The 26140-nt window shown below is 36.4% G+C and overlaps 3 protein-coding genes and 1 long non-coding RNA gene across 5 annotated transcripts in view; 2 read left to right on the top strand and 2 right to left on the bottom strand.

Moving 5' to 3' along the window:
• Positions 1-1091: 1091 nt before the first annotated feature.
• On the top strand, positions 1092-5444 carry LOC108965384. The gene is made up of 4 exons (XM_018927742.1): positions 1092-1793; positions 3793-3954; positions 4096-4393; positions 4455-5444. The coding sequence occupies exons 1-4, from the start codon at positions 1305-1307 to the stop codon at positions 4694-4696; spliced, it is 1191 nt and encodes a 396-aa protein (XP_018783287.1). The 5' UTR covers positions 1092-1304; the 3' UTR covers positions 4697-5444.
• A 372-nt stretch (positions 5445-5816) lies between these two features.
• LOC108965368 (putative ATP-dependent RNA helicase DHX33) lies at positions 5817-8992 on the bottom strand. The gene is made up of 4 exons (XM_018927719.1): positions 7839-8992; positions 7706-7781; positions 6859-7644; positions 5817-6792 (listed from the first exon to the last, which is right to left on the bottom strand). The coding sequence occupies exons 1-4, from the start codon at positions 8780-8782 to the stop codon at positions 6391-6393; spliced, it is 2208 nt and encodes a 735-aa protein (XP_018783264.1). The 5' UTR covers positions 8783-8992; the 3' UTR covers positions 5817-6390.
• A 3020-nt stretch (positions 8993-12012) lies between these two features.
• The window catches only part of LOC108965451 (G-protein coupled receptor Mth2), a 29467-nt gene continuing 15339 nt past the window's right edge, over positions 12013-26140 (top strand). The window contains exon 1 of the mRNA XM_018927881.1: positions 12013-13565. Coding sequence (XP_018783426.1) covers positions 12575-13565 — 991 coding nt within the window. The 5' untranslated portion in view covers positions 12013-12574. The remainder of the gene's footprint in view (positions 13566-26140) is intronic.
• LOC108965453 lies at positions 20426-21625 on the bottom strand. 2 transcript variants are annotated; one of them, XR_001993105.1, is made up of 4 exons: positions 21203-21625; positions 21013-21138; positions 20780-20887; positions 20426-20720 (listed from the first exon to the last, which is right to left on the bottom strand). It is a non-coding gene; the product is annotated as an uncharacterized LOC108965453 (long non-coding RNA). The 2 variants fall into 2 exon arrangements; XR_001993104.1 differs by having other exon boundaries at positions 21013-21625.

Genomic DNA, 26140 nt, shown 5'->3' with positions numbered 1-26140 from the left:
TAACTGAAATTAAAAATATAACTATTCCGTTAAATTGCTTTGTTGGAATCAGTTGTAAATGTTAAAGATTAAGTTGAACTAAAGAACAGTCTAAAGATTTAAGTTTATTTTTTATTTTATTAATATTTTTTTTATTTTGCATATTTTGACGGGCGTGGCGAAGCCTCGCGCAACCATTGCCAGCTAGTATATGTATATATATGTGTGTGAGCTGCAAAAAGATTTATTTGACGAATTTCTCAGAAATTCCTACTCTTATTGGATGTTTGTTATTTGCCTGGGATACGAAGATATATACAAATGTATATATGTATGTATGTATACATGAGTTGTGAACCTGTAAAATATTTGCGAACGAAATGTTTTGGTGGTCTTTTATTCAATTTAAATATTTATCTGCTGCTGTGCGCGACACAATTGTATTATATACATATGTATGTATATACATAGATAGTATACTATACATACTACAGGTGCATGGGACACCCTGGCGTATACTTGTTGCTTATATGAGAAAATCGGTGAGTTATTGTGTATCACTTATGTACATACATATATTTATGCGCGCTTTTCTATAATTTATAACTGTTAATATTTAGTTAACCGCTTATATTTTACTTACTTGGCTCCCATAGTGGTAAAAAAACAACAAAAAGATATTTCGGGAATATTTCGCAGAATTTTCTCAGACCTCTCTTGTTGATCTGCAGCTTATATTATCACTCAGTTTGGTGACAAATTAAAGCGAAAAGTGAATACACTTATAATATATATTATGCTATATACATACATACATACATATATACTAGATATATGGCTATTTTGAATGTGTGCTTGGGCAGACATGTAGTTGGGATGTAAATATTAACATTTTATATATCAATTTGCGTTGAGATAAGCAAGAACTTCAAAAAAGGTGAGCTGCCTCGCAACCTAACGGTTACTTCATAGCCTCCCGCCATATGAACAAACAAATGCTCGACAAATTATGGGCGCGCTTTTATCAAATTGACTGTCCATCCGGCGGCGAGCGTGTGTACCTATATTATGCCAAGCGATCGTCAGCATTAAGGCAATAAGTAATTGAACGTTGAAACGACAAGATCGGCGAGCGTAAAAATATACATACATAAGTGCACAAATTATCAACAATTTTGCAAAAAAATAAGACAAAAATAAAATTTATAAAAATTAAAATACCAAAAACCTTAAATTATTTGAAAAAATTACTACGGTTATCGATATACTGCAAGTGCGGTGCGTAAATTTCAATAAAAGAGAATCAAAACAAACGTAAAATAATAATGTTGCCACCAGCACAAAGAGCACAAGTGCAATTAATTATCCTGCAATTTATACTACATTGCTTGCATGGTGTCTACAGCGCCTCACAGCCACCGTATCAAGTGTCACTTTATGTGTCGCTGCATCCACGTGCGCCGGCCATACATTATTGTAACGGTGTTATTGTGCAGAGTAGCTTGATATTAACTACCGCCAGCTGTGTCTACTACCAGTCATCGGTGATTGAGGAAAGTGGCGCACCGGTGCGTATACCGTCGGCGAAGATCAGTGTGGTGCCAGGTGTTGCGGGCACCTACAACGTACTGAATACTTTCAATGTGTTAGAGATAAATATTGCACCGGGTTTTAATTACAAGACATTGGCAAATAATTTGGCACTGCTGCGTTTGGATACGACACTGCCGCTTGGTCTACGCGAAGACGTACAATGGATCATAATGGATGATTATGTGTATGAGGAGAAGGCTTTATATATGGCAGGATTTCCGGTGAGTATTCTTGATATTATATGTTATGTAAGATGTGCAGCTAGCTGTAAACTACGACTAAATTTTTCATATCGGACTACCATAGCATATAACTGTCATATAAACTGAATGATCAGAAGCAACTTCTTATATGCTAGACATTTTTTATTTGACAAGATATTTTCACCAAAATTGGCAAATAATATTTTTTAAGGCAACGCTATAATATCTGAAGAAATTTTCAAGATCGAATTAGCTCAACGTTCAAAATCAAGATAAGTCATACTTCTTTTTTGCTATAAGAAGTGAGGAGTAGTATAGCTTCGGTGCAACCGTAAATGTTTTATACGCTTGCAACTTCTGGTTGATAATCCCGTTCACTCTCCATACAACGGTACTGTTGAAAACTACTTAAAGCGCGATAACTTAGTAACTAAATACACCAGAAACATAAAATTTTACTCGCGAGATGGTATGATAGCCCCTAGGTACCGAATATTTGGACACCAGTTTAATAGTTGATTTTTTACCGAAAATATTGTTCAGTGTGTCAGATTTATAATTGAAATTCAGAGAGAATACTTTCCTCATTCTAGTAACTCTGTGTATCAAAAATTAGTTAAATCGAGTTAATACTTTCCCTGAGCCCCATATATCTGATATAAAGATTTTCGAACTTCCCAATGACTTTATACCTGTCTCTTATACACATCTAGATGTGAAGATTTTCGAACTTCCCAATGACTTTATACCGCATATATCGGCCAATATGTGGGTTGTCTTAGTAAAATTCAGAGAGCGTATTTGTGCTTAGAATGAATAAAATCGGCTCAAAATTCGCCATAGACACACCTTATGTACTTAAAGGTACTTCCCTTGCTACCTAAAACTACTTCCCTTGCTTTAGTCCTTGCAGCTTAAGAGATTATAAAATATTTGGTTATAACCGCACTTAACGCTTCCTTATTTGTTTCGTATTTTCTCTGACAGCAACGAAAAAATGCGCAGAACGGAGATCAATTGTCAAACAGTTCATATAAATGTCTTGGCTCTGCATTGCACTAGATTAAGTAAACAAAGTGAACTCAAATAAAACATTCATTTAAGATAAGTACTTTCCGAAAATATTTATAAAATGTAAGCGATTTCCGTCCGTTGAAGTCATTGCTCCACTTTGCTTTTAAAATGCTGTGTATTCCATAGTAATGGTAGAAAGCGGAAGGTTCTTGTTGATGAAATAATAATAACTGACGTTTAATAATAAATATTTGTAAATGCATACCACAGATGTATGCAAAGCGGGATTATCTTATTTAAACGTCAAAAAGTTGCTGTAAGAATAAGGGAAAATTAAATTACATTGATTGAAAGCAAATTATACAGTTATTTCGTAAAAAAAAAAAAATGCTGCAACAGTCAACTTCTGCAAAAGAAGAAGTAAACAAAGAGCCAGCAAACATTTCTCATTCAAATATAGTAGCGAATAGCCAACAATTCATTTGAAAACGCTGCAAAAGTCCTTTTAGAGGGCATAACCTAATTATAATACTGATTTTTGTTTTTCAAAGTCATGTACGGGAATATTATATAAACTATTTACATTGCAGCAGTGCACTTGGAAATCTGGTGTAGAGGAATACATACATATGTATGTACATATATTCATAAACATTGTCTTGAAATATGATCTGAACGAACTTGTAGAAAACAGGCTAACCCGTATGTGCTCGTAAATATTTATTTAATTTATTCATTGTTTATCAAACAACAACAACTCTGGATGTGTTTTACAACGCCAGCGAATAGTACAAGCACTTCTGAAAACGTGCCATTTGATACGCTCGTGCTATCTTCATAGTGAACAAAAAACATACAAAATAAATGATATAAACAATAGTAAATTACAAGTCATACTCATAAAACCATGCATTAAAAACATACAAATGCAATTTTCATACACAAATACAGTTAATATTATGCGTTGTAAGTTTAATTGCATTATTTTTTTCGCCTTTTGCAGTCATTAAATGTGGACCAAAACGCCGTGCTATTAGAGAATGTACAAATATTACCCAACGAACAATGCGCACAGGTCACTACGGCAGCGCCAATTATAAGCAACGAAAGCATTTGTGCGCGTTATCCGTACACATATTCATATGCGGTCGGACCGGATTGTGAGGTACACATTTACATACATACATATGTATTTATTATTATTTAGAATAGAATCAAATGTGTTATACAGATTATATGTGCATCTTCACCTCTGAATGCAACCTAACCTCACTTGCATATGTAAATGTTTTATAATTAATTTCAGTTCCCAAACGATTTTCCTTCATTTAATACTGATTATGGCACAGGTCTGATAGTGCGCAGCACATTGGTAGCCCTATTTTCGCATACAATTGCAATATCAGCCAATAAACATACCAACAATTGTCGGGAGCAGCAACCGTTTATTGCGATTTTCGCCGATGTAGGACCACATGTAGATTGGATTTATGGCATTATCGCGAGTGAGGAAATGTTAGCTTTGCATCAAAATGACTTTATGTACTCAGCGCCTTATCAGCAAGATGTTAGTAGCGCTATTATGTACTCATCGTATGCATCAGGTAAATAAATTAGCTCTTGAATATGAATTTATTACAATTTTTAATTGTTTGTAACAAATAGAGTTAATGCCGTCATTAATTGAAACGCCAACTACAACAACAGCAGCAAGAACAACCACAACAATAACAACGGCAGCGGCGGTGATGACAACCACCAATGAAGTAACGACGCACCCCAGCAGCACGGAAGTGAGTTCAACGCAGCCGCCAAGTGTGAATACTGCAGACAAAGTTGTTGGTATAAAGTCCGCATTGTTGTTATATGCCATATCTTACATATTTTTGGCTTATTTTAAAAAGTAAGCACATAGTAAATGTATATTATATACAGTTGTATATTAAGTGCAAGCAACTTATCGAATGTGCCAACTTATATACGTGATATATATTCATTATATAATCATTTCTATACTTTATGCATAATTTAATTATAACTAAGCTTAAGAGAATGCAAAAAGACTGATACGGAATGATATGTATTTTTATATGTATGCAATAGGGTTTCCGATATTTGTTGATTGTTCTTTTGCAAACGCCTCCTGAAGTTTTAATTTTTGCCTTAAAAAAAAGATCCGACATAAATAAGCGTATCTTATTTTCAATTTAAAGAATGCTTTAAACATTACTACTTTTCCTATGTACTTTATATGCGTATTTTTGATTTTTTTGCAATAAAATTTAAATTGTAACTCAATTGTACGGTATTCACATAGTACACCATGCCGTATAAGCAACACTGAATGTAGAAATCACTGGTGGGAATGCTCAGCTCATTTGTTTGATTTATAACCTTAATAAAATCTGAAGCTTTAGAGTGCGTTTTTGATAAAGCAATCAACTTGCGCACCCTAATATGCATATACATACGTAAGAATTATATATATTATTATTATATTACTGAATTAATAAAACATTCACTTTACTCTCATTAAATTACTATATTTACTTGTATATTATGACAATGAAGTATGTAAACAGCTGATTTATAACCACCTTCATTTACAGTTAATTCTAATAACATTTTTATTAATTGTCAGCTTAAACTATCAAAACTCTGTACATTTTTATTACATAATTTATTGAAATAAAACTAAATATATAAAAGATTTTAAATAAAAAGTTTTAAATCAAGATAAATTAAAAAATTTAATGCTAAAATAATTTTAATTAAAACAAAATTTAATTATGAAAAAAAATTAATAAAAAGAATTTATTAAAGAAATATATGTATATTAAAAAAAATAAGTAAAAATTAATGAAAAAAATTCCCAAAAGGAAATTAAGAAAAAAATTATGTTTTTTAACGCAGCTGTTTGGAAAAAGCAATGTGTGCAACATGTCATATTACGTAGACACACAATCGCTTTTGCATAAGTTTACTAAATAATAACTTAAAAAATCAGAAGTTATGTGTATATTTACATGATTGTTTATATGTATTTTTACTTCAACGCGTTGATCACTTTATCAAAATGTTTTTGAGCAAATAATAAAAATATTAAAATTACTGTTTTGCTGAGTAAGGGTTTATTTAAAAAAAAAAAAAAAAAAACAGAAAAACGCGCCTTTAAAGAAATTCACTTTAAGATACACACGTTTCCGTCCATATTCATTGTATGCATGTATGTATGTATATATTAAGTTGCATTATTCTTGTTTATGTTAAAAACAGTTTAATATGTAAATAAAGTTATATTTTGAACTGAAGCACATAATGAAAATAATAATAAATGCATTAACGGTATTTATATGGGTAAAACTGGAACTCTGTAAAACTTTAGTTGGCATACATATGCATATATGCATATATGCAAATGAATGACGAATACTACTTAGTAATTTAAAATTAATTATATTACATTTCACTATTAGCAACATTCAAAACGTATTTTTTTTTTTTTACAAATGGTTCCTTTCTCTAGTTCCGCGCAGAAAATAACTTACTATTACTGTATAAAATAGTGTAAAATAATTTTTAGGCAGCTATGCAATCAATGTTATTTCAATGAGCTTTTAATTCTATTTAAATGCGCATAATTTGGCAGCACATCAGCTATCCAGTCGGGATTGATTTCGGAAACTTGACGCAAAAAATTGCGTTCGGTCAGCACAATCTCTGTATATATTATATATTCCGGTCTATATTTGCCATGGAAGACGCTGGATGGGTGTATTCTCGCACGCTGACGTCCAGCTATTGTAAGGTAGGTATTGTCGCGCTGCAGTTCAGCAATATTATCGAACAGACCAATTAGCAGGCACTTGCGCACTTGATCCTGATTATTACCACAACTGTTTAAAGGCAAATCGAGACGCTCAACAATCTCTTGTAGTTGTTTACGCACCTCACGCGCATAGGAAAGATTTCTTGTGTTAAGAAAATTGTCATGGCACCAGAGCTGTGTAAGAAATTTAAGAATAATAATAAATTTTCTGTTCTTTTTTTTACTTTTTTTTACACTAACCTTAACTTTCTCGGTCTTCAGAAACGCACTAAAGACATTAAGCAGCGTTAAATGATCACCATGTTTGGATGTAAATTTAGCATGCGCCAGAGCGGCAAGCTCGCGTTTTTCATTGCTAGAAACAAACACATTCTCCCCTGACAGCACAGCGACTAGGCTTAACATTTCTTCCATGCAACCGAAGGCTGATGCTGATAGCAATAGTTTGCTGTAACGTGGATCCAGTGGGAATTGTGACATTTGCTGACCCAAGGTTGTCAGTTCAGGTTTGATTTTATAATTTCTTACAGCACCGAGCGCTTCCAATTTACGGTAGGCATCCTCTACCGCTTCGGGCGTTGGTCGATCGAGGAAATCAAATGTACGACAATCGATGCCCAATGCTAACAACTGCAGTACAGTCGAGCAAATATTGCTGCGCAATATTTCAGGCTTTGGCATATTTTCGAAGGATTCCATTTCTGCTTGTGTATACGTACGATAACAAGTGCCTGGTGCATCACGGCCGGCGCGACCGCAGCGTTGCCATGCCTGCGCTTGTGAAACACGCACAATACGCAGAGCATCCAAACCGCTGCTGGGATTATAGACACGTCGCTTAACAAAGCCGCAATCGATGACACACCTTATGCCAGGAATTGTGACGGAAGTTTCAGCTATGTTGGTTGCTAGTACGATTTTACGTGAATTCGCGTGTGCGGGAAGGAAACATTCCAATTGTTTGTTCTGTGGCAATTGCGCATAGAGAGGAAACACACGTACTGGACATAATTCGGCATCATGTGTCTGCAAAAAAATAAATAATTTCAAATTACAAGTCGTTTTTATGTATGCGCACTTGACTTACCTTAGCAATTTGACGTATTTGATGCGCCATAGCTTCGATTTCCTCTTGCCCAGTAAGAAAAATTAGCACATCATGACTATAACATCATAACAATTATATTATTTATTTTAGGCAAAAAATTGATTATCATTACTTGACAGGTTCTGCACGATGGAACTGAAATAGCGTCACTAGCGCAGCGTGAAGGTAATCTGGTTGAGTTTCTTTAGCATGCATAACTTTTACCGGATAGGTTTTACCCTCAAGGTACATGCCGCGCACATTAAAATATTTTCCAAAATGATCGATATCCATGGTGGCTGATGTAATTATAATTTTAAGTGGCGTCAAACCACGTTGTCTACGCTGTTTTTGCGCTTCTTTGACAATACCGAAAAGCACATCAGTGTTTATTGTACGTTCGTGGGCTTCATCTAATATCAAAACAGTGTACTGTCGCAATAGACGATCAGCAATGGCTTCACGCAGTAGGCAACCATCTGTTAGGAATCTTATACGTGTCTGTGGAGAAGTGCAATCCTCGAAACGCACTGTGTAGCCCACAGTTTCGCCAAGACGACAACCTTGTTCTTGCGCAACACGACGCGCTACGGTTATTGCGGCCACACGACGTGGTTGTGTGATGCCAATCATACCTTTTTGCGCAAAGCCACTTTCGTACAGGAACTGCGGAATTTGTGTTGTTTTACCAGAACCAGTCTCACCCATCAACAACAAAGTTTCTGAACGTCGCGCCTCTAGTATAAGTCGCTGACGTACTTTATTTACAGGTAGCGCCTGTCGCTGTAGTTCCAATTGTTGTTTGGATGGTATACCTTTGCCATTAAGATGTAGTATGCCACCATTCGGTGTAGGCGTGTTGACATTTGATTTTCCATTTGAGGTAGTTGTTGCACTTCCGTTATTCAATTTAGGTGCTTTGATTATAACATTTTCAATGCCATTCACCGGACTTTGTAATTTTCGTTTAATTGGAAAACTAGATATGCTAACACTTGTTTTTGCACCGCCGCCATGCGGTGATTTGACCGGAGTTTTGCTTGTCAACAAATATTTGGACTCCATACCCGTCGACATGAAACTTGTCTGGAGCTTGTAAAATAAGAAATTCCTGCACTTTATATCGCACTTTGTGAAGTGCGCAGTAAATTTGTTTTTTGAAATTCACTAAATTCACGGAAAATTCATTATGCAAAGAATATTGGAGAATTTATCGCAACTTTTTTAATTAAAAATAAAAATAATATTGGAGTTTTCCCCCTTCACGCTGGGCGCACGTTGACAACGTTTGACAGTTTGCTAGCTGACATCCCAGTTTTCAACGCCATGTGAGTTCTCTGTTATTCAGCGCATAACACAAAGTTGCCATATTAATTGAAGGTTGCTTCATTAACTTAACATTTTTGTATATAGCAGTGCTAATGCCAATTATAAGCGGTAACTAGTTCGAAAGCAGAATGCTTGGTGTAGAACAATATTATAACTTAAAGGTTAATGAATGATAAATTTTCAATAATCACAATCTGTTGTTCTTTTGATTTAGTTCATATGTTTCAAATAATACTCCACGTAATTCCAATATCGATAATTTGTAATTTTCGTTAGTGGTTAGCTTAACCAAGACTGCCTCTTTCCCTAAAGAGCTGAAATTTTATGGTCTATTCCCAGGGTTTGTTTCTAAATTATTTGTCTTTACTTTAAAGTGTCCGTCCGGAAGAAATACCAGAAGTATACCATACAGCTAATCACCCGACTAAATGATTCGCTCAAGTCATCCTAGAATTATCGAGCTGACGAGTAAATGGATTTGATATTAAACTCAGAAGATAAATATTAGCAACTTTGGCCAATATTTCTGAGCTCCCTTGTATTAAATATTAATTTCCGTCAGATATATATATGTATATTATATTGCATATTTTATCATTAAAACTGGTCCTGTGATTATTCTTAAAAATTTGCCTTCGTTACAGTAAGGGATCTTTTTTTATCACACTTTATAATTTCAAGCTATTTTATAGAGAAGATTTCAGGATATGTTATGATGCCGTGTTTTCAAGGAAATTCGGCTGTTGTATTCGTAAGCTCCAAAACGATTGCCCAGATTATTGGTTAGGTTTGCGAAAAAAGGTAAAAAGAGGATACTAAAATTCTTTTCGGCACGACACCGCAGAGTGCAGTATTGTCCCCTTGTTATGAAGCCTAGTCGTGGATGAGCATTTTGAGTTGCCAACCAACAATGGAATTCGACGGTACGCAGATGACATTGTTATATTATCACGAGGTAAATTCGAGAACACTCTCGCGCAAAGGGGATTCGGGCTGGCAAAGATATAGTGCAGTACGGTTGGGTTCAGCATCATTTCAGTTCGAAAACGACCATCACCTGGACCTTAACCCTTGGTGGCAGAGAGTTATAGAGGACTAATGAGGTCGGAGGATGGAGTCATATGTAGAAGTTCACGCAAGTGAGGAAAGTTCTCTGATCGCCTATCACTTGGGAGTGGTCAGGGGCCCTATTCTGTATATCGATTCGTAAATGTATTCTATTCGAAATTCGGATCTACTTTATAATTATGCGAAAGTTGCACCACCCTGTGCCAGAATATATACGTACAATTTTCGTTTTTGCTTTCTACAACTCAAAAGCTGACGAATATTTGATTCGAAAATTAGCTTTAAAATCCGGAAATCGAGTTACAAAATAAAAAAAATTCGAATTCGACTAAATTTTTTTTCGAATCGATTTACAGAATAGGCCCCCAGAAATGATTCTTTTACATATGGTTGAAGCAGCTCAAGACTCCCGGTCTTTGACCAAGCATCCTCTGGGCAGCCTAAGAACATCCGTTTGAAGGCGAATTAAAGTAAGAAGGCGAAACATCCCCTTCACAGGGTTTTGCGCAGTTTTTGGGACCCGCCACATAAAAATAGTAGCAATTAAAACTGCCGCTGGCTGACAGCATTGCCGTCCAAAAAATGCGATGGACAGGACAAGCATTGAGGAGGATAGGTTCTTGTGGTATTCCACGACGAAACATCCCCAAATGGATAGAGGCTGATCAACTTCGCCGGGGCCCGAAGTATGGTTATATGAGCTATTCAAACACGGCGGCGAAGAACTGATAAGGAGGTCGGACGAAAGCCTGCCCAACGATTGGAATATAAGTGTGCTCTGCCCAATCCACAAAAAGGGTGACCCCACAATATGCGCAAACTACAGTGGGATATATGGTTCTATCCAAAGTATTGTGTGAAATACTAAACCCCACCGTCAACAAACTGATTGGACCTTATCAGTGTGGCTTTAGACTTGGCAAATCCTGAAACCAGTATAAACACTACCAACAATGTCAGCCTCGAAATCCAAGGCAGGGTAACTCTTGCCAACAGGTGCTACTTCGGGCTGAGTAGGCAATTGAGAAGTAAAGTGCTCTCTCAACAAAAACCAAACTCTATAAGTCATTCATTATTCCCGTCCTGCTATATGGTGCAGAGGCAAGAACGATAACAACAATCCTTCTTTGCAAGATTTTCGGTCCGGTTTATGGTTAAACATTGGCCACGGCGAATATCGCTTTCGATGGAACGTTGAGCTGTACGAGTTATACGACGACATTGGCATAGTTCAGCGAATTAAAAGACAGCGGCTACGTAATAAAATTGGACAATTTGTAAACGTTGTTCAGCCATAAGTCTCTCCATGATGAAATGCCAAATAATACTGAACAAAAATAACTTGACAGCTTGAGACGACTCATGCGTGATCTGACAAAAAAAGTACCTCTACTTGGATCATCCGTTATGTACAAATGTTTGCTTTATATGTGTTCAGTAGCCAAAAAAAGGCTGCAGAGTATCTTTCAGTTTTCCAAAATGAGTACTCTAAACGGAATACATCATTACATGACGACAGGGGTGGCCAACTGTGTGTGTGCTTATTTTCATGAATGGGTTTCCTCGAAGGAAATTTAATACTGCTAAAGTAAATACCTCCATTACTAGGGGTAGTATGTGTTCTTACATGTCGCAGTATATCGAATATAACGTAATCTACAATGGCAATACGCACGTGGGGTTGGCAGTTGGGGTCACGCCGTGTGCTCACTAGTTAAATGGACTCTTTGCACCTCAAGTGGTTGCTCAAATATTGAAAGACGCGTATTTACTGCCTGCCACGCTCCCGACCGCTCAGCAATATGCTGCGCTGCCCATATAACAGTCAACGGTTGCGTCATTGCCATAAGGAAAATCAGTTTGTACAAATGCGCAGACAATGAGCCAGTCAGTTAATTGAGAGTCGCGAACGTGTAAAGACATCGACGTCTGGGTCTTCGTTGAATGGTAAGACGAATACAAACGGAACGAAACGTCTTCAAGAGCTTCCTGTCGTTTTGAAGGGCAGTGATTGTGTTTAACAATAACAGTAAAAAAATTTGCGAATGGTATTTTCCTTGCAATTAATGTAGTTTTCGGTGCATTGCTGAGGCGGCATGTGTAAAAAGTCATGTGAAAAAAAAAAAAAATAATTGCATATTACCTATTTGTTTACGGTTGAAAATTTCAAAATCATTGATTAGATAAACGATCGTTTGTTGCTGGCAGCACTGTTGTGTTATATTATTGTGAAATTTCAATTGTTGACGACGTTGGTGCGTGTTATCTTAAAACAAGGTACTGATCCTCAAGCGATCCATTATAATTAATAGTTTTTGTGTACCCCGTTTCTTTACAAAATTCTACTGTGTGTTAGCGAATGTTTTTAAAATTACGCTCTCACTAAAAAAATGTCTAACGTGTAAACTACTAGATAAATAACTAGAAAGTCTTCAATAACTGAGACCGCTCAACGCACACGATCGCTGTTTAATGTCTTTGATTGTGCTCTACTTGCTAATCGCGGCGGGCAGACACATCGCGAGCGTGCAAGGCGATAATGAGACGCGCCAAACGGCAGTGCGACGCGTGGTCAGCGCGCCAATATGTTGTCCCCTAGGTTGGTCGTTAGTCAAGATCAATATGGGCTTCTTTCGACCCGAGATATACGAGTGCCGCAAACTCGCGGAAGACGACGCTGACAACAGCACTGCTAGCGGTGACGCTAAGGAAACTGAAACCAGCGTTGACATCTTCGAACGCACCGCGCCGGTCTACGGTTACCGCATACAAACGCCGGCGTTGGATCAGGGCGGCAATTATAGCGGTCAGCTGCCGCAATGTAATCGGCAAACGTTCGTATTTCTTACGGGCGACCGTGAGGTGGAATTGCCATCAAGTGCGTGCCTCACCAGTGTCAATAAACGTTTGGCGGCCGTTCATTGTGCGCCAACGCGCGGTGACTCGCTACAAACACTGAGCGTGGTCCACAAGTGCTGCCCGCTGCATTATGTTTACGATGCGATTCAACAGAAATGTGTACGCATTGCGGGCACACCAAATTTCCAGCGCTATGGCATATTGCTGCAACAGTGGGCGATCTTCGTCGATGATGTGTTGAGTTGTGCGCAAGACATGGCGCTGGTGGAGTATCAATTGAGTGGCAAGGAAGTGAAATTCATCGATGGCAAAGTGGCGATCGCCATACGCGGCGAGTGGAAAAAGTTCAAGCTGCTCGACTACTGCATGGAGGCGATTGACGATGCGTCAGTTTGGAGTGATTTTGCTGAGCAACGGTATATAGTGCGTACGTGTCAGCCGCGCCGCGTCTGTCAGGGTGTCGCGTGCATACGCCGTTGTTGCGCCGATGGTGAATTCTTTACGAAAGCCAACAAAACCTCCTATTGCAAACGCGACGAGTCGGATGTTAGTTTTCATAGTTTCGAGAGTCTGCAGATTACTGGAAACTTCACAAAACCCGCAGGTAAATTTTTAAATGTAATTACTTAACACGTGTAAAAGTGAAATCAATGCATGGTGACTCACAAAGAAATTGTGCGAGCGATATGCGTTTGTAACTGTATATGTTTGCAAATAAGCGATCGTTTTATTAATCATAAGCAGACGATTGACAATAAAATTGTTTATGTCTTTACGAGTTATGTATTTCTTAATATCTGCTCAAAATAGATATCTATTTTTAATGGGCAAATAAATTGAGAACTTACACAACTCAAAATTTGTCACCTTCATGAAATTAAAATAAATTTATGAAGGCACCATCCGATTAAATTTGGCCTGGGTTGGTCTATTTAAACTGCCCCCGCAAACCGAAGAGTATTTTTTTATGTTCGTGTGACTTTACAAGATCAAAAGTTTGTTTGGCGATTTTTACAATGGACAAAAATAAAACAAAAGAACGAGTTTACTTGAATACGGAACCGCTTAAAGTACTTAAAAAGTGTTTTGTGGCGTTTATTTTATAACGAACACAAGTATTTGAGTTTCAGTTAAGGTCGTGAAGTCATCGAAACTTATCTCATGCGTGTCTATCCAAATCTCTTAATAACATGGAAAAAGTTAAAGAAACAATGCTTGGAAGTCGTAGTGTTGGCATCAAAGATGTAGTAAAGTACATATCTCTAGATCTCTTGTGGATCGACTCAACATATTTTGGTTAATGTTTTAGGTATGAATCGTATGTCATAGCAAAAAATTTGAGCCTTTTGCAAAAACTTGAATACAGGTTGCAAAAAGATACTTAATAAGGTACCTGATTACCCCACAATCATCAAAAGCTCATTACTGCTGAGGAGGCTGTCCAAAAATCTGATTCAAGAATGAGCCGAAACTGATGAAAGCTCTGTAGGCCATCGGAACCGAGGCTGGTGGTATGGGATATTAGATTTAGAGTTAGCCAAAGAACCTCCGTTTGAAGGCGAGCCAAAGCCCCTACATAAAAAACACTTCCACACAAAGAAGAAAATAGCCACGGATGAGGAAGAACTACTGGAGCACTGTTGTAAACTCGGTTATAACCGCGTAAACGGTGTCCACGAGAATAAAGAAGAAGAAGGTATCAGGAAAATTGTTTACCATTTCTACCTTATATACATAGATGATACCTTCTCGATGATGGAAAAAAGATATATTCAAGAAATTAAGCATGGATTAATGCAATTTCGCTCTAAAATTAGTTATACCTGCTTAGTTTGTTAATAGCTGTTAATAGCCGCTTGCCTCGAAGAGACTGGCACAACTCGAGATGCTCGAGGCGTGGCAGACCCCGGAATAGCCATTCTGCAGAGAATATTGTTGTTGTTGCCGAGGATGTCATGGAAGCGTCGTCGACATTGACCAGACGACGTACCACGCAAATGGGTATCAATCGACGGTGTTTACAGCGAATTTTGGTACAAGATTTGAAGATGTTTCCGTACAAAGTCCAGACGGTTCAACAGCTGTTAGCTTTTGACCGTCAGTCGCGTCTAACATACGCTCAAGTAATCCTTAATCACAATCAAGAGAAAGATGATTTTTCATCAAAAACAAGTAAGGAGGGGCTAAGTTCGGGTGTCACCGAACATTTTATACTTTCAAATGATAAAGTGGTAATCGAGGTTTCATTATCCGTCATTTACATATTTTTTTATTTTGCTCTAAAATTAATTAGATTACATCAATTTGTGTACTTTGAGTATTGAATTGTATATTCATTTATTTTAACTGTATTGATTTACCGATATTTTCGGTGAAAAATTAGGTTTTGCCTAGGTTAGGCACTGAGTTCTTCGTGTTCGATATYAGGGACCTTGAAAAGTTATAGTCCGATCACGACAATTTTTCCACAAGGGATACCTCAGCTCAAATACCGTATTTGTGTAAAGTTTTATTCCGCTATCATATTTTGTTCCTAATGTATATATTATACAGAGAAAGCATCAGATGGAATTCAAAATAGCGTTATATTGGAAGAAGGCATGGTTGTGAACCGATTTCACCCATATTTCGTACATGTCATCACGGTGTTAAGAAAATATTATATACCGAATTTCATTGAAATCGGTTGAGTAGTTCCTGAGATATGGTTTTTGTCCATAAATGGGCGACGCCACGCCCATTTTGAATTTTAAAAACAAGCCTGGGTGCAGCTTCCTTCTGCCATTTCTTCCGTAAAATTTAGTGTTTCTAAAGTTTTTTGTTAGTCGGTTAACGCACTTTTAGTGATTTTCAACATAATCTTTGTATGGGAGGCGGGCGTGGATATTATCCGATTTCTTCCAATTTTGAACGGTATATGAAAATGCCTGAAGGAAACCACTCTATAGAGTTTGGTTGGCATAGCTATAGTAGTTTCTAAGATATGTACAAAAAACTTAGTAGGGGGGCCACGCCCGCTTTTCAAAAAAAGTTACGTCCAAATATGCCCCTCCCTAATGTGATCCTTTGTGCCAAATTTCACTGTAATAGCTTTAGTTATGACTTAGTTATGATACTTTATAGGTTTTCGGTTTTCGCCATTGGTATCTCAATTTTTATTCAAGTTACGGCTTGCATGGACAGACGGACGGACAGACAGACATCCGGATTTCAATTCAACTCGCCACCCTGATCACTTTGGTATATATAACCCTATATCTGAGTCTTTTAGTTTTATGACTTACAAACAACCGTTATGTGAACAAAACTATAATACTCTCCCTAGCAACTTTGTTGCGAGAGTATAATAATCATGAGTGATGAAGGTCATTTCCGCTTTAGTGGGTACGTAAATAAGCAAAATTCACACTTCTGGGGCACTGGAAATCCGCGTGTAACCCACGAAAAGCCATTACACTCGCTCAAAGTCACTGTATGGTGTGCTGTTTTCGCTGGAGGAGTCATTGGACCTTTTTTCTTCGAGGACGTCGCAGGCCAAACGGTTACTGTGAGTGGTGAGCGCTACAGAGCAATGATCAACTAGTTCTTTTTGCCGCAACTTGATGAATTGGGATTGGAAAACATGTGGTTCCAACAGGACGGTGCAACAGTACACACTACATGTGCCACAACCGATATGCTAAAGGATGCATTTCCCGAGCGCCTAATCTCCCGTTTTGGCGATTTGCACTGACCAGCAAGATCACCTGATTTGACCACTCCAGACTTCCTTTTGTGAGGCTTTTTGAAGTCGCGGGCTTATGTCAACAAGCCTCAGACTCTTGCAGCTCCTAAAGACAATATCCGTCAAGAATGTGAGGACCTAGTTCTGGCCAAAGTGATGGAAAATGCCATAAAAAAGGCTCAAATGGCAATCAATCATGATATCATATTTTCGACTTGATGTAAAGAAATTTAAAAGACTAATTAAAAATATTCCACAAACAGAATCAAAGATTTTAATTAAAAAAAAATAAAATTACAGCCAAAAAACATCGGAAGGTTAGTTTTGCGACACCTTGTATAAATTTAGGTATAAATACATGATTTTTGTACACTCCTTCTTTTAATATTTTCGTATGTGATTCACTCTCGTTTTAATTTTAATAGAACAACTGACACAGATTAGCATATGCTAATTATTAATAGGTTAATGTGAATGTGAATTACCTGCGAGCAAACGATTAATTAACAGTTCAGCAAACAACAAAAAATAGCAATCGTCTTGCATGTGAAAAAGCAGGTAGAATCCGCTGCCATATATAATTTCATATTTATGTAAAAAGTGTGAAATAATTTCATAAGTACTTATAATTCACAATTACTGAATATGCAGTTAGAAATTATTTATTAATATAATTAGCAAAGTGATAACTATTTAAGTATAGGCATTTAGAACAAGTATAGACGATTTTTAATAGCAATCACTTTTCGCTACAAAATGTAAAATATTGTATTTGTTTAGATTTCTGGTATGAATAAAGTCTATTTCTGGAGTCTCTAAATCAGTCACGCAGAAACGGCTTAAAACACTTTTTTCGGCTAAACATTGTACTAAAGTAAATTACATGTTTGTGATTAGATAAATGTCTCCACCAACATTCTTTTGAGCATTACTTATATCTTAACAAAAAAGCAGAAAAGTATAGGAAATATAACATATTAAGACTATTTGATAATTTAGAAAAAGCAGAAAGGATATTTGTGCAGCATGACGTATAAGTAATATTATGTGTATATATTGAAATACCCTTCTTTAATTGGTACCACCTCCACTTGTCATTTAGCTTGTGTCTCTCTGATTCCAACACTATACTTTTACGTTGTCGTCATTAAGAGATGTTGATCGAGTCATCGCATGAGAAAAGTTATCGATGACTTCACAACCTTCACTGAATGCTTTGTGCCACACCAATAAAACACTCCAGCAAAATTAAGACGAATTTGTTGAATTTTTTGTAGAAGAATTTTGAATATAGTTTAATTACAGTCTTTAAGCGGCACACCTAGTGTACAATTACAAAAAAATACATCTTTCCATATTCCAATAGGTTATCTCCATGCAAGTAAAATGTTATGAATGAATCTTAAGGATTCGAGATCGATTGTAGCTCGAAAAATATCAGTTTTTTTTTCAACAATTTTACAGTGTATTTTTAAAAATAAATAAATAATAAAAATAATAAAAATCGCATTTGATGTGCCCCATTCTGCTAATTTCTGCATCATTTAATATTGCTTCTCTCTTGATTAGGAGATCCTTAGATATAGTCTTTCTAGTCGGTCTTCAAAAAACGATGATTTCGGTTTGAAGTACTTGTGCCATATGCAAGGCTGGTTCCGAATTGTTAATAGATAGTTGATATAACACCAGTTTTTTTCAGAATATGGCAAAAAAATATACCATAATGACATTCAATGAAGTTAGCTTATTTGCATCGCCGTTACTTTCAATGTTTTGGTAAACTTCGTTTTTTAAACTCAGCACAGTTGAGCCCTTCAAGAGCGATATATTAGTCATAGCGACCCTCCCACTTTTTGACACCATTCTTGTCGTATGATTTGTCCTTTGCTTCAAAAAAATCCTCATTTTAGTCGATCATCTCTTTATTCAACGGAAATTTCTTCCCAGCGAGCATTCTTTTGAGATCTGAGAGCAAGAAATGATCAATGCGTGTCTGATCTTGAAAATAAGATGAATGGAAAAGCAATTCGAAACCTAATTCGTGGATTTTTGCTATCGTTTTCACTGACTTGTGACACGGTGCATTCTCTTCTAGAATGCGGGTGATTTTCGGAGATTTTACCCTTCAAATGGTCCAATAACGCTATGTATTAGTGGGTGTTGATGGGCCTTCCTTTTTAAAGTGGTCAATAAAATTTATTCCATGCGCATCCTAAAATACAGACCATAACCTTGCTGCCGGCTGTTGTGTTTATCCACGCTTTGAAGCGAGTTCATCGTGTGCAGTCAACTCTGTTGACTGTCGATTGGACTTCGGAGTGAAATGATGGAGCCCAAGTTTCATTCACACATATATATCACGACACAAAAACTCGAGTTTGAATATCTCAAAACATTGTGTCGTCGTTGTTGTTTGTCACAAGCTATTTTACACAGAGGCTTCTCATAGCCAAATATTCGTGAATGACGTGAATGTACACGTTTAGTTGATATGGTATCTTCTGAGTGCCTACCATCTCGAAAAAACTTCCCTTTACTGTCATCCAAAATTAATTTTTGGATCTTATGGACGCTTTCGTCGGTAACAAACTGTTTTGGGCGTTTGTTCCAAAATCAAAGTTACTTAAAAAACTTACAATAACAATTTCAATTCTAAAATATCAATTTGTATAAAAACTTCCCATTTAAATGCTTAACATGACATTTTCATTTCATTCTTTAAGCTCTTCTTACCTAAATTTCTTTGCAAAATTTGCTTTTTTCTTTGCCACTTTGTAATTTCAATTATGTGTGTAGAAAAGCTTCCACAATTTAAACTAGTTCTCTGTAGTTTCATTAGCCTTGCTCTGCTGAACCATTCCTTTGGACATTTAATTATTTTATTTTTTAACATTTCACTTTATTGTCCTTTAACTATCGGTCTTTTCATTTCACTTCAAGTTTTATCCTCATACAAATTTACCTCTTTTAACATAGACAGGGTATTTTGAAGAAAGAAAAGAGTCCGAAGGTCAGTTATATCCTTACGAGATGCTTCATTTCTTTTACTGTCTATAAACTAAACTTTGCTTGTAGGGTATCCACTTTCGGTTGAATCGCGCGCTAATTAGACGACAGCGCTACCAGAGATATTTGTTAAACTTTCTATGAGTTTCTTAAAGCCGCATTGACAAAACTAACTAAAAATCTTGTGTGATCGTTCATCCTTTCCGTACGTCTTATGAGTGGCACGGTGTTAATATGTTAGTATGTATACATGCAAATTACGAAACAAAAGGATCACAGTCAAGCTCTTGTATGGAAACGGTTATGCATCGTTCCTTCGCTAAGTGCTCTCACCAACCATAACCACTAACCAAATTAAACCATTTTCGAAAATGGTGAATGAGCCCAAAAGAAAAAATACATTATTTTTAGTCAAGTGATCTCTAAACAAATAGCAAATAAACAAATGTTTAATCAATTGATTAAATATGATTTAGTGGAAATCACGGTAATTGCGGCTAATTTTTGCGTTTTCTAAAATTACATTTACTTTAAAAGCATTAATTGTTTATTTCGTAAATAATCGCACGCCTACTTATGCAAATACATACCTTCATGCATAGCTAACTATACATACTATATATGTATTTATATTTGGTTCTGGCGTGTGTACACACTTATTCAAATACAAAACCAAACAAAAATGCAAAAACAACAACATTTATTATTCAAATTGATTTTAGTGTTTACTTGAAGATCTTCCACGTATTCGAAACACATTTCAGAAATCTTATTTGTGGGCTGTTGCGGAATTTTAACACAATCTTGCGAACAAATTTAATTGTTGTAAACAAAGTAAAAGCGAAAAGTATTAAAGAAAATTGTATCAATATTGAAATAAATACATTTTCTATGCCAAACTGCAAAGAGTATACGAATAAAACGTATGATTTAAAGAAGGCTAATAGAGGTGTGCTGGAGTAGTTGTTGGAGGCATTTCAAATACGCGTAACCGAAGGTGATAGAATAGCCTTATCGACAGTGACAGTGCTGGTAAAAGTGGATCTTTAATTGGTTGATTAAAAGGGAAATTCGAATGATTGCCTTACTTTTTAAGGTAGCATTATTATTTTCCCAGTGAGTCCTTGGTGTTTATCATCATCTCCATTTCATGAAATGCCCACATTAGCTTCTCCAATTTCTTTTAAATTTGAATACTATAACGAAAGCGGTGAAAATTACATATAGTATTTCTCAACCGCCTGAAGACTAACTATTCACATAAGAAATATTGTAACGTTTCATAATTATCAGCGCTTGCTATGCATTCTGGAGATCTTACCTCATCTAGTTTCTAAGTGAGAGATTCGTACTTTATTACTTAGTTGTGCCTTCCTAAAAGTAAAAACTTGTTGGCCTGTCCAATATTAAAGCAGTACGGAACGTTCTGTGTTTCGTCGGGACCATGCTTCAAGTATAAGTTTTCTATTTTGTGAAAATTAAAGATTATTATGATTATTAAAATATATTACGCTTTATAGTTGATCATTTCTGTTTCAAAAGAAAAGTAAACGAAGTAATTTCCAAAGGCGTCTTAGCATCAACGTCCAGAACTCCAATTCCAAAGTGATTCGAAAAACATATTGAGAAATTTTTTTGTCTGATCCTGATCCATATCTCAATTCGCATAATATTCCCTTGGCCGAGAACACAACACTTCACCAGTTGCCTCTGTCCGTTTTCTCGGTATTCATCGCTCAAGAGAACGGCTCCAAAAATCTTGCGCAGAACAATTCTCTCGAATGCTTCAAGTACGTCGGTTCGTCATATTCCATGTTCCTGTGCCGCATAATAAGACGGAAAAAATTGAAGACTTATAGGGCGTAATATTAGGTTGTCTTGCGGCTGCTACTATGCCGGTCTCTTTCGACCAATCGCACAAATTTTATTGGCGGCTTGAGATGCATTTTTCCCTTTATCGTAGTAGTACTGTAAAATATTTATTTTGCTCCATGTTTGCGGCGAAATGAGCTTTCCAAAAAGGTATAGCATAACCCGATGCGACGAATAAAACTAGAACTACGCGCTCTCAGTGCCAACTAGCGAAAATACCGCAATACTTTTTTGACAACCTAATATTTTTTCGTCGAGAAAGGCAACGGGTTCTCATTTTTTTTATCGATCACAAAGTAGTACATATTGGCAAAAGTTGTTTTGCACTTTGTCCCCAGACTTAGATTATTAGTGGTATTTTTGCTGGTCCCGAAGAATACAAAGGCTTTAAATGTTTAAAATGTATAGCTGTCAACAGTAGTTCCCAAGATGCGAGGAACATTGGTGTGTGGCCTTCGGGTTGGGTTCACCACAAGGCCAACCTCTTTCGCTTCTTTTTCTAGGTTGGAAAAGACAATGCCACTGGGGTTCAGTTTAGTCGAACGTATCACTTTCTCCAGCATTATATGGTAGAAGACGCACAAGGGTGAATTATAACCTAATGACATAGTTAGATTTATTTTCGAATAAATGTTCACATTACCGACACTGGAGAATATACCCTATTCAAAAAAGGAAACTTAAGAACTAATTAGACATAATATGCGCGGAAGCTCCGATAATCTAAAGATAAATCGAAAATTTTGCAACAATTTCGGTACACTTGACTTAACGCAACTCCGATGATAACTTCCATATGTGATTCATATTTCTAACCGGCGAGTGCCCTACGTTCGAAATAAGAGAGCTATGTCACCATTTTAACCAGCCTCAGGCAAACGTCTAAGCTCAGTCCCTTGTAAATCTCCGAAACGGTAGTCATTAACTTCCCGGCTAAAAGGAAAATCTTCGCTTTCTTCAGTACAAGTTGATGACCCTTGTTGCAACTGTATATGAATTTTGGCCTCGATAACAACAGTTATTAGTTGGAGAGATAATAGAAAGAAAAGTCTTTGTCCTACTTGGTTTATACTGAAATGTAGGCTCCCTCAATCTGCTTGCATTTTGTAATTAAACTGTGCAAAGTAGAAGACACACACATGGAAATAATTTTAAGAAAATTTTTCCACCATCATTATTTAAATATAAACAATTTAAATCGATTTTCAGACCGCTCACCATATGTACATATACAGTAATGGTCAATAAAAAGTATTATTTTTTGCTGTACTGTTTCTATTACAATTAATTAAACCCATGCACACGTAAAATCTTGGCTGATAATCTTTATCCTTATATATAGTATGTACTTATATGAGTACAACAATATGACGTTAACAAGTTATTTTGAACGTGACCGAACTATTTACGGTCGGAAATATTGGCGCTTCGAAATACTGACTTGCGGTATCACACTTGTAACTCTATAAAAGGTTATGAATCACTTGAAACGAAACTTATTCTTCTTTACTGGCGCAGACACAGCTTACGCGGTTATAATATATATAATTGAAGATCCCAAATGTAGCCAGGATCTTCTCCACCTTTTCCAACGGAGTGGAGATCGAGAGAGGACTTTTTTTCTCAATTGCCTATTCAGTTCGAAGTAGCACCTGCTTGCAAGAATTATTCTGCGTTTGATTTCGAGGCTGACATTGTTGTTGGTGTTAGTGCTGGTTCCAAGATAGATAGCAATTTCTACGACTTCGAAGTTATTACTGTCAACTGTTGTTGAAGCCAATGATATCAATATCATTTGCGTACATCAGCAGTTGTACACTCTTATAGAAGATTGTATCTTCTCGATTCAGTTCTCCAGCTGTAGACTGAAAACGTTACACGATAGGTAGTCGCCTTTGCTTCAAAATGAGATTGTTTAAATTGTTGGACCTCGGTATTAGATAGATACTGAAACCCCCACCTAAAGTTTGTATATACTATATACACGTATGTAAGTATGAATAGTTGTGGTTAGTACACTAACGAGTTAAAGATTGACCTTAGTTGCCAATAATCACCAAAAAATACCAAACGGCGAGTCATGCTAAACCCAGAATTGTGAGGTTGATAAACCGTTTTCACACTACGTGAATATTGCAGAGAACTCTTTTTACATCATAATAACAAGCCTAGCATCTAACAGAAAGGAAGCCCTATTTATGTATATGTATATATGTCTATCAAAGTAAACAGGACTTTTGAATCTAGCGCCCCCTGGTGGCGCCATCTATATGTCGACTGGTGCTTTAAAAATTGGTAAAACTTTTACCAAAACGTTTCAATTCATGAAATAATTTTATGGCGATTATTGTCTATCCCGTGTCAGAGTGCACGAGTGGTTTCAACATTTTCAAAGTGGTCGTGAGGACATAAATGACGATCAACATGTGGGCCAATGAAAATCCGTGATCACCGGAAATTCCATCGAAACTGTGCGTAAATTCATCAAAAATCAGTCGAAATCATAATTTAAATTCATGGAAATGGGATTGAACATTTCCAAAACATAGATTTATCGCGTTTTGACCCAACATTTGGGCATACGAAAGGTGTGTGCACGGTTTGTTCAGCACAAATTGACTGACGACCAAAATTTGCTCAAAATCCAACATTCGATCGACGCTTGTGAACGATTATTTGACCAAAAATCACATTTTAACCATTAACCACACCCCTTATTCACCTGATATGGCACCGTACGAAAAATGCATTTGGCTGTGAAAGAAAAGCGTTATGCAGACGTAGAGGTCATTACAAAGGCTTGCACCGGCATACTGGCGACCATACCGGCCTACGAGCTAAAACACTCGTTCGACATGCTTTTGGACCGTGCAAATAGCAGTATTGTAGCAGAAAGAGACTATTTTGAATAAAATAAATTGATTTTGCCGAAAAAAACAAATGTTCTGTTTTTTTTAAGTCCTCTTTACTTTGGAACGTACCTTGTATTTCAGAACATTGGGACAAGAACTAAAATATACTTCATATTTTATTGATAATATTGTAAATATGCGTAATAGTCCCTGAGACATTGAGATATCGCTATAAAACTCTTCACTTATCGAAACCGCTGGTTGGTCTGACGAAATTTGGCACGGATTATTGCCGAAGGCTTGCGGTACAATTTCCGAACAAATTGTTCAGATCGTACAACTATTTTTCTACACGAACTAACTGATCAAAGGCAAGATGAAGATCGTTTCATACCAATTTATGCTGCAAGAAATGCACCTGGGAAGGGTTTCATAGCTGCGGTGCAGACAAAGTTAGCTTTTCTTCAATATATTGAAACTATTTGCTATTTAAATAATAAAAGTTTTCGTTATTTCTATATTATATATTATTCAATATTAACATATTAGCCTCCACTGTGAATAAAAATGCATGTGTGCTTCGACGCGTAATTATATTTTATTTACAAATGTGGGGGTGCGAATGAGTACTACCACTTGTGGACGGTTGGCTAATTGCAAGCAATTACTTTTGAGAACTTTGAAATTTATGATTATTATGTTAACAATATGTCTGTCCGTATTGTGTCGCTAAGCACTAAAATGTGCGAACTTTCGTTACGGTAAATGTAATTACGATATAAGTATTCAATTTAAATGAATTACATATTTAAGTGAACGGAATTGTGCGTTTAAATATAGAAATCGCGAATGTAAGATTCTTTAGAGGAAAAGGTAAAATTTTCGTGGAATGTATTTTAATTACGTAGCAAAAAGTCTGTACATATTTGATGTTAAGTTCATTCGTATTTAAAAAATTTTTTAATGGCGTATCATAATGCGTAATAAAGGCCTAAGTGAAATATTTTATAAGAAAAAACAAGAAGAAACCTGACTCCGGTTGCACCGAAGCTAAATATCCTTCACAGGTGCATTTCTGTTAGTAACTATGTGTCCAGTTTGTATGGCAGCTATATGCTATAGTTAACCGATCTGAACAATTTCTTTGGATATTACATTTTTGCTTTAGAAAATAATCTGTGCCAACTTTTGTGAAAATACATTGTGAAATGTGAATGTTTTACATATAACTTGATTCCGATCGTTCAGTTTGTATTGCAGCTATATAATAATAATAATACCTAACGATTACCCTCCTCCCGCCCAACCAACGCGCGGGGCGCAATCCGCGAACGAGCGGAATTAGCCGAGTCATAAAAGGCAAGAGAGCTTTAAGCGATCTTAAGCTGCTCAGCTACAGAAACAAAAATTTCAACAGCCAAAATTAAGAATTATATTAAAGTTTATAATTTTTAAATGTTACTTGTTAAGAGATCTAATAATATATTTTTAATGGTAAAGACAGAATCTGTTAGATCAAATGTGCTGGAATGAGAATTGAAATCGTGACATATACGGCGGAATGGTTCGTTTAACTTGAAATTGGTAAGCAAAGGTAGAGCGAGCGGGAATGTTAAAACTAATATCAGACAAGAGAGATGGGCTGCAGACTGACCCATTGATGAGTTTTACAAGAAATATTATACCAAGCATTTCCCTACGACTAGCGAGTGTAGGGAGATTTAT

The sequence above is a fragment of the Bactrocera latifrons genome, unplaced genomic scaffold (genome assembly GCF_001853355.1).
Source record: "Bactrocera latifrons isolate USDA-ARS-PBARC rearing strain unplaced genomic scaffold, ASM185335v1 scaffold_14, whole genome shotgun sequence".
NCBI classification, from domain to species: Eukaryota; Metazoa; Arthropoda; class Insecta; order Diptera; family Tephritidae; genus Bactrocera; species Bactrocera latifrons.
The sequence above is the reverse complement of the archived record's forward strand: the minus strand, read 5'-3'. Positions and strand labels throughout refer to the sequence as shown.

Coding starts and splice junctions, on each gene's coding strand:
- LOC108965384 (XM_018927742.1), top strand. CDS start 1,305: ATGTTGCCACCAGCACAAAGAGCACAAGTGCAATTAATTATCCTGCAA. Junction 1,794..3,792: donor TATATATGGCAGGATTTCCG/GTGAGTATTCTT, acceptor CGCCTTTTGCAG/TCATTAAATGTGGACCAAAA. Junction 3,955..4,095: donor CGGTCGGACCGGATTGTGAG/GTACACATTTAC, acceptor AATTAATTTCAG/TTCCCAAACGATTTTCCTTC.
- LOC108965368 (XM_018927719.1), bottom strand. CDS start 8,782: ATGTCGACGGGTATGGAGTCCAAATATTTGTTGACAAGCAAAACTCCG. Junction 7,782..7,838: donor CATCGTGCAGAACCTGTCAA/GTAATGATAATC, acceptor ATGATGTTATAG/TCATGATGTGCTAATTTTTC. Junction 7,645..7,705: donor AAATACGTCAAATTGCTAAG/GTAAGTCAAGTG, acceptor ATTTTTTTGCAG/ACACATGATGCCGAATTATG.